The following is an 8,456-nucleotide window of genomic DNA, read 5'->3' as shown; positions in this document are numbered from 1 at the left end:
TGTCTCAAAAAAAAGAAAAGATAAACATGGTGTTACTGTTTGACCCAGCAGTTTCATACCCAGGAGAATTGAACGCGCGTGTCCACACAGAAACTCGTACACAGAAGCCAAAATGTGGAAACCAAGTGTCCCTCAACAGATGGATGGTTAAACAAAATGTCCATCCGTAGAACGGAATATTATTTGGTCATAAACAGAATGAAGTACTGACACATGCTACAACGTGGGTGAACATTGAAATCATTCGGTTAAGTGAAAAGCCAGTTACTATATATTGTGCAATTCCATTTATATGGAATTTCTAGAATAGGCAAATCCATAGAGACAGTTGAGTGGTTGCTTAAGACTGGGAGGGAGGGGGAAATAGGAGGGGACAGCTAATGGGCAGTTTCAGTTTTGACATAACGAAAACGTACTTACATCAGCAGAGCAGGCAGAAAAAGTGCCCTAAGATGGTGGTAATGGTACAGTTCTGTCAATGGCGTAATTGGTGGATGATGTGTGAGTTATGTCTCTTGTTGATAACAGTTTTATTGGCTGTTACTAGAAAAAGATAAAACAATTACATCCCACATTTGTAAGTTTATTGTGTGTTTATTGTGTATTTATTGTAAATGTGTTGCATATTGTATTAGTCTGCCCAGGACTGCCGTAACAAGACTTCAGATTGGTTGGTTTAAACAACAGAAACTCGTCTTTTCACAGTTCTGTTTTCTGGAAGTCCCAGATCAGGGTGCCGGTCCGTGTGATTTCTGGGGAGGGCTCTCCTTGGCTTGCCGATGGCCGCCTTCTCTGGTGCAGGCACAGGGGGAGAGCAGGTGAGCCCCTGGCGTGTCTTCTCAGAAAGACGAATCCTGTTGGATGAGGGCCCCACCCTCAGGACCCCTGTAACCTTAATGACTTCTGTAGAGGCCCCATCTCCAAACACAGTCATGCTGCAGTTAGGTCTTCAGCTGTTTAGGGAGACATAAATGTTCAGTCCGTAACTCCTATCAGGTGTAGTAAGTATGTTCACCCTTGATTTTAATAACTTTCTCATTGGTGCTTTGTGGCTGCAGTGCAGTTGAAATCATGATTTGGACTCTGTATTTCAAGTTTGTCTCATTATGTACCTACTGTCTGCCTTGCCCTGACCTAAGTGCTTTGCAAGCAGTTTTCTTAAATCCTTACAACCACCTACCAGGTAGATATTTTGCAGAGAAGAAGACCAAAGCTTAGATTTCCCCAGGTTACAGCCAGCAACAGAGGCTAAGAATTTGAAACCTAGGCCTGCATGGCTGCCAAGCTTTGCTTTGTCTGTGGCACTGTGATGCTTTAGTCAGGTTGGATTAACTGCCTCCTCTGTGGCACTGTGGTGCTTTAATCAAGTTGGATTAACTCGTGCCTCTCTGGGTACCTAGTGAATTCTATGTCCCATCTTCCCAGGATGGCTTCTAGGCGAAGTCCAGAAATTACTTGTGGCAGCTAATGTAGGCGACAAGCCCCTAGGTACAGAATAACCAAGTCCCCTAGAGAAACTGGCAGTGTGTACACAAAGAAGTAGACGAGTAGTGCAGCATTGTTCGGAAACAATACTAGGTCAAATACAAAGTAAATCATCAGAGGACTATTAGCAGCAGTTAGCGACTGGCCTAGAGCCACACGTGTCGACATGAACCTCAGTACTGAACAAAAAAGCAAGGGGCAGAAGGCTGCAGAGTATGGGGCCGCGGACACACTGCTTTAAGACTTTCAGAATAAACGTCTGAAGGCTAAGATGCCAGTGTGTCTGCAGGAAACTCGGTTAGGTGTCTGGGGGAAGACTGCCTCTGCTCTGAGCTCAGAGAAGGAATGAGGACTTCAGTCCACCAGCAGAATCAGAGCACTGCCATCTCTGCCCGCCTGAACAGACCACACCCAAAAATTACAATGCAGGGTGAAGTCATGGCTCACCAGCTTTCTGACCTGGAGGTTCAGAGGGTCCCTGGGGAAGAGCCGCGTGGGCACAGGTGGGAGGACCTGTTCTACGTGGGTGCTATTCTGAGTCGTTTTTTCTATGTCGTTTTTACTGATGGTTTTAAACATGCCTCTGATCCTAGCCTTCTTCTGTGGCATGTTTTCATTCAGCCTCAGAAGCTGTGAGAATGTCTGCAGTGCTCTCATAGGTTCGGGTTGCACTGAGTGCCCTGAGATGCCCTGCAGAGGAGGCACTTTGGGAGGCCGAGGCGGGTGGATCACCTGAGATCAGGAGTTTAAGACCAGCCTGGCCAACATGGTAAAACTCCGTTCTACTAAAAATACAAAAATTAGCTGGGTGTGGCCTGGCATGGTGGCTCACGCCTGTAATCCCAGCACTGGGAGGCCAATGCGGGTAATCACCCGAGGTTGGGAGTTTGAGGTCAGCCTGGCCAACATAGTGAAACCCCGTCTGTACTAAAAATACAAAAATTAGCTGGGTGTGGTGGCGCATGTCTGTAGTCCAGCTACCTGGGAGGCTGAGGCAGGAGAATGGCTTGAACCCGGGAGGTGGAGGTTGCAGTGAGCCAAAGTCATGCCATTGCACTCCAGCCTGGGCGACAGAGCAAGTCTCCACCTCAAAAAAAGAAAAGAGCATTTGGAAATTTATTCCTGGCAGTTTTCATGCAGCACAGAGGCAGCAATTCCCATGGTGAACAAATATGGGATTGTATGTTTCAAGATGAAAGCAATCAAAAGATACGCAAAAGGTTGACATAGTTTCCTAATAACCTTACCATTTGTTGTTTAATAGAATTTTCAATGCCAGCTTGCACCATTAAGTCACTGACATTCTTCTGTAAGTCTTCAATGCGATTTCCCATTTCTTCCAGTGCAGTGTTAAGGAGCTCTGTGTAGAGTGGTGGAGGCACAGCCAGGATGTCCTCAGAGACCCCGCCTCCCATGGCACCTGCCGTCACCGTGCTCATGGCAAAGCCATGGCAGATGCAACTTTTAAAACGAGGGAATTAACGACAGGCCTAGTGTCTGTGCAAATCAGCTTCTTTCCCTGAGTGTTCCTCAGTGTGTCCCTTTAACCTTTAAACCGTGAGCTTAGAAAACGTGGCTCGCCTTGCTTGGACATGGATTTGGGGACAGGAGATCGGTATGTTTTAGTCAAACTCTGGGTGTGTAAAAATAAATATAATGGAAATTAACTCTTTTTGTTTGTTCCTAGGGTCTTGCCCTGTCCCTAGGCTGGAGTGCAGTGGTGTGATCACAGCTCACTGCAGCCCTGAACTCCTGGGCTCAAGCGATCCTTCCACCTCAGCCTCTTGAGTAGCTGGGACTATAGACTACCACCCAGCTGAAATTAACTCTTGAAAAAACTAACATTCATATGGTTTAATTTTATGTTTAAGACTCATTTTTGTTCTGTGGGAACCCATTTACAAAATCAAAAGTCGCAAGCACACAATATTTAAGGAATACATTTAACTGTGTAGCATGAGCTCAAATTGGGCGAGTCTTGGGGCAGTTGTTACCCTTATCTAGATTTGCTCCAACTCCAAAAAAACATTCTATTCTCATTCTGTTTGATTTCATGTTTCTAAGACAAAACAGTGAGTTGATGAAGTTAAACTAAACGAAACCAAGCTTGGGTGAGCCGTATCTCGGATCCTGCCTGGAGCCTTCAGTGTTACCCTCCTGTGGGGTCTGATTCCGTCTGAGGGCCTGTGGTCTAGGGTGCACTGTCCGGTTGGGGACTGATGGAAGCCCCACTGGGAAGTGTTGCATGTTTGGGTTCCTGTCCTTTATACTTGCCGCACAAGACATCCTGTGTTGCCAGTCAAGCAGGAGGGAAAGCTTTTTTTTTGGAGGGACTCTCACTCTGTCGCCCAGGCTGGAGTGCAGTGGCATGATCTCGGCTCACTGCGAGCTCTGCCTCCCGGGTTCCCGCCATTCTCCTGCCTCAGCCTCCCGAGTAGCTAGGACTACAGGCGCCGCCACCACGCCCGGCTAATGTTTTTGTATTTTTAGTACAGACGGGGGTTTCACCATGTTGGCCAGGATGGTCTCGATCTCCTGACCTCGTGATCCACCCGCCTCGGCCTCCCCAAGTGCTGGGATTGCAGGCGTGAGCCACCGGGGCCGGAGGTAGAGCTTTGGCTACAGGTGAGGGGTAATTAACACATCAGGAAGCCACCATAAAAGCACAGAAGTAAATACTGGGAAATCCTATAAGTAAACTATTACCTACTACTAGCAGACAACAAAAAGATATTCCATGACAATCTACCAGTCCGAAAGAGTCAAGGCATTTGTTAAAGGTAGAAAAGGATATTTCTGAGGTTTAATGTTGCAGTCAGAGCTTGAAAATGTTCCTGAAGTTCCTGAAATAGATTTTCTGCCTGAAAAATAAACCATAAGACAATTGAATAAATATTTACTATTGGCATATGACTTTTTTTTTTTGAGACGAGGTCTTGCTTTGTTTCCCAGATTGGAGTGCAATGGTGCAATCTCAGCTCACTACAATCTCTGCCTCCTGGATTCAAGTGATTCTCCCACTTCAGCCTCCCTAGTAGCTGGGATTACAAGCGTGTGCCACCATGCCCAGCTGATTTTTGTACTTTTCGTAGAGATGGAGTTTCACCATGTTGGCCAGGCTGTTCTTGAACTCATGACCTCAGGTGATCTGCCTACCTTGACCTCCCAAAGTGCTGGGATCACAGGCATGAGCCACCACACCCGGCCCACGTATGACATTTTAAATATCATGGGATAAACCCTTCCATAAATCTGTTGACTTCAGACAAAGGTGCCAAGGTCTTTGGATTCAGAGGGAAAGTCTTTTTTTTTGAGACGGAGTCTCACTCCTTGCCCAGGCTGGAGTGCAGTGGCCGGATCTCGGCTCACTGCAAGCTCCACCTCCCGGGTTCACGCCATTCTCCTGCCTCAGCCTCCCGAGTAGCTGGGATTACAGGTGCACGCCGCCACGCCCGGCTAATTTTTTGTATTTTTAGTAGAGACGGGGTTTCACCGTGTAGACCAGGATGGTCTCGATCTCCTGACCTCATGATCCGCCCGTCTCGGCCTCCCAAAGTGCTGGGATTACAGGCGTGAGCCGCCGCGCCCAGCCGGAAAGTCTTTTCAACAAGTAGCTTCGAAATCATGAGAGGGCCAGGTGCAGACAGGGCAGGGACCCATCCCCTCCTCACACCACACACCATGAATGCAGGAGGATCACACCTTGGCCCAGAGTCAGACCATAAAGCATGCAGAGGAGGACGCAGGTGAAAATCTCCTGACCCTGCGCTCCTCAAGAATTCTTCTAAAATTACTTACCAGGTTATACAGAAATATCACCATTGCTACTTAAAGCGTTTCCTGTTTATATACTGCTTTGTAGTTTACAGACTGTGTCCCACACCATTCATGGTGTAATCTACTCCTCACACCCTGCGACTGTGTCCAGGGTGAGATGAGAACAGTGAGGCTGAGAAGCACAAAATTCTCCCAGCTGGGGGTTCAAGATCCCAGGGAGCCCCACGTACCATGGTGTGAATCTAGAATCCCGTGGACATAGGAAGAGGCCCCACCTCTGAACCATGCCAGGGCTTTCTACCTTTGTCAGGAAATTTACGTTAGGGTTTGCACAACGCCCAACACATTCCTTCGGATTCCAGCTCTCTTCCTCATAGCCAGTCTTCTTGTGGGCCTGGAACTCCCTTGGCAAGTAGGAAAGCCCGGGGGGGCGGGAGGATTTCCGGGAAGAGGCCGGAGCCCTGGGCAGGGCGACACTCGTGGGTCGCCTCTGAAGGGGCCTTCGGGCACCCTTTGGCCCAGCTGTTTCCCCGCCCACCCCGACCTCAATGCCCCCCAGAACTGCAGGGCTCCCCCCAGGGCCTCAGGGACCCCGAGGACCGCAGGGTCCCTCAGAACTGCAGGGCTCCCCCCAGGACCTCAGGCCCCCCCAAGACCGCAGGGTCCCCCACGTCTTCAGCTCCCCCCGCAGGACCACGGGCCTCCCAGGCACTCAGGACTCCTCAGGACCACAGGACTGGTCCGGACCGCAGGCTGCCCAGGACCTCAGGTCCCCAAGAAGACCGCAGGGCACCCCCAGCACCGCAGGCTCCCCTACCAGGGCCTCAAAACCCCCCAGAACAGCAGGGGCGCCCCCAGCCAGGGAGGAGCAGGAGTGGGGAGGGGCTCACCGCATCCCGCAGCGCGCGCCCGCCGGGGGCTTCAGGGCCCCGCGCGTCCATGTGGATCGTGGGCCGGGAGCTTCAGGGGGGTTCCGTGGGCCGCGCGGCAGCTAAGCTCCGCGATTGCTGTGTGGGCCGCCGGGAGGCCTCGGGCGGAGCGCGCTGCGTTCCAGGGCGGAGGCGGAGGCGGAGGCGGAGGCGGAGGCGGAGGCGGAGGCGGAGGCGGAGGCGGAGGCGGAGCCGGAGCGGAGAGGCGGGCGCTGCACCTGCAGGGACTCGAGGGGCCGCCTTGGAGGACTCGTCCGCGCCCCCGGGCTCCGCGCCTTCCCGAGCCGAACCGAGCTGAGCCGAGCCCCCGGGACGGCCTGGACCCAGCCGCGTTACTCAGGGGGGCCCGTGGGCGCCACGGGCACCCCCAAAATGCTCCGCACGGGCGATGCATGGGCCTCGGTCACCCCTGCTGCGTTTTTCAGAGACGGGGTTCGCTCTGTGGCCCAGGCTGGAGTGCAGTGGCGACCAGGGCTCCCCACAGCCTCGACTTCTCGGGCCCAAGCGATCCTCCTGCCTCGGCCTGCCCAGTAGCTGGGACCACGGGCGCGCGCCACCGGATCCGGCTAATCTTTTTTATTTTTTGTAAAGACCGGATCTTACTGTGTTGCCCAGGCTGGTCTCGAATTCCTGGGCTCAAGTGATCCTTCCGCCTCGGCCTCCCAAAGCGCTGGGACCGCAGGCCCAGGCCACCACGCCCGGCCTTCCCTGGCCTCTTTCACACCTGAGTTGTGGCTCATGAGTCACCTTGTGGGTGACCTCCCCTCCCCGGACAGTGTTTTAGGGTTACCTGTCTTGTTGCGGTGTCTATGCCCCTGTGCAGCGCTGTGGGAGCAGGGCTGTGTCTGGGTTACCCCAGCATCCCCAGGGCCCAGCCCAGTGACCACACCTGGAAGCGCTGGTGTCTAAATGTGTGGATGAATAAAACGCAGCCACCCAGCATCACCACTGCGGAGTGACAGTCCCCGCCAGGTTACTTCAGGGCGGATGTCCGCGGCCTGAACCCCAAAGGCCAGGCGGTGAGTCCGGGCCACGGTGCCTAGCGAGGAGCAGGTGTCCCCGAAAACCCAAACACCCCAGAGGGGATGTGAGAACCGCCGCAGAGAGCAGGCCCATCACACACACGGCGCAGAGGCAGGAAATTAGCTCAAAAGCAGCTTAGGGACAGAAGCACGCCCATCTCTAGAGCTGTCCTGCTGCCCACGAGTGCCCCATATGTGAGTTCTGATAAACTCGCCGACTCACCAAGCTGGACTCCGCCCAGTCATTCTTTGGTCTCTCAGCAACTCCTACTTTGGGGTAAGGTTTTAAATGTGATTGATTCTCGGTTTTTCTCATTACAAGTGGTCATCAGGAAAACACAAGCCAAAACCACAATGCGCTCCCACTGCACCCCACCCCACTGCACCCCACCCCACTGCACCTCACCAGCATGGCTAGAATCAGAGACAAACATAAGTCGGAGAGGCGTGTGGGGATTGTGGCCCCGCACGCGGCTGGTGGGGCTGTGAAAGGCTGCAGTGCTGGGAGAAAGGTGGGTGGGTCCTCAAAAGTGAAGCAGGTTCCACAGGGCCCAGCCGCCCCACTCCAGGCATATCCCGAGAGAAACGACTCGCAAATGCACCCATTCTACTGCAGCCTCAGTAATGCTCAAAAGGCGGAAACCACCCAAATGTCCACCCCCCGGTAAGTGAGTAACAAGATGCAGGTGATAGAATATTCCTCAGCCACACAAAAGAGTGAGGCGCTGATGCACGCTATGAAGCTGGTGGGCCTTGGGGACAACGCTGGGTGGCAGAGGCCAGGCGTGAAGACCCTGTGTGGTAAGTGCATGTGCTGGTGAGTTGAAACAGGCCACAGAGACAGAACGTTGACTGCTGTTGGTGAGGCTGCAGGGACGAGGGAGAGACTTAGGAGGTCCGGGTTTCTTTGTAGGGGGACAAAAATGTTCTAAAATTAGATCGTAAGAACGTTGCACAACCCTGTGAATATACTCAAAACTGTTCAATTATGCCCTTTAAATGGATGGATTTTGTGGCATGTGAATTATATTTCGATGAAGCTGTTAAAATGATTTTTTAAAAGCACGACCATTTTGCCGCTTTTTGTGTCCTTTTAGCACCCTCCTCTTTTTTCTGTCTCCGAGAGAGGCTGAGATACAAATGCAGTTGTAGGGGCCAGTGTGGACTGTTGAGAAAGACATGGTGTGGCGGAAAGTGGCTGCTGTGCTGCGGCTCCCGGCCCACCCCCCCTCCCCCCTCCCCC

General features: G+C 52.4%; 1 protein-coding gene across 1 annotated transcript; it reads right to left on the bottom strand.

The window, feature by feature from the left end:
* Positions 1-562: 562 nt before the first annotated feature.
* HSBP1L1 (heat shock factor binding protein 1 like 1) lies at positions 563-6,335 on the bottom strand. The gene is made up of 4 exons (XM_017873808.1): positions 6,153-6,335; positions 4,280-4,346; positions 2,733-2,827; positions 563-953 (listed from the first exon to the last, which is right to left on the bottom strand). Exons 1-4 carry the CDS (start codon positions 6,201-6,203, stop codon positions 942-944), a joined length of 225 nt encoding a protein of 74 aa, XP_017729297.1. The 5' UTR covers positions 6,204-6,335; the 3' UTR covers positions 563-941.
* Positions 6,336-8,456: the final 2,121 nt, after the last annotated feature.

Source organism: Rhinopithecus bieti, unplaced genomic scaffold (genome assembly GCF_001698545.2).
Source record: "Rhinopithecus bieti isolate Rb0 unplaced genomic scaffold, ASM169854v2 scaffold_8690, whole genome shotgun sequence".
Taxonomy (NCBI): domain Eukaryota; kingdom Metazoa; phylum Chordata; class Mammalia; order Primates; family Cercopithecidae; genus Rhinopithecus; species Rhinopithecus bieti.
Note: the sequence above shows the minus strand (reverse complement) of the source record. Positions and strands in the feature narration are given on the sequence as shown.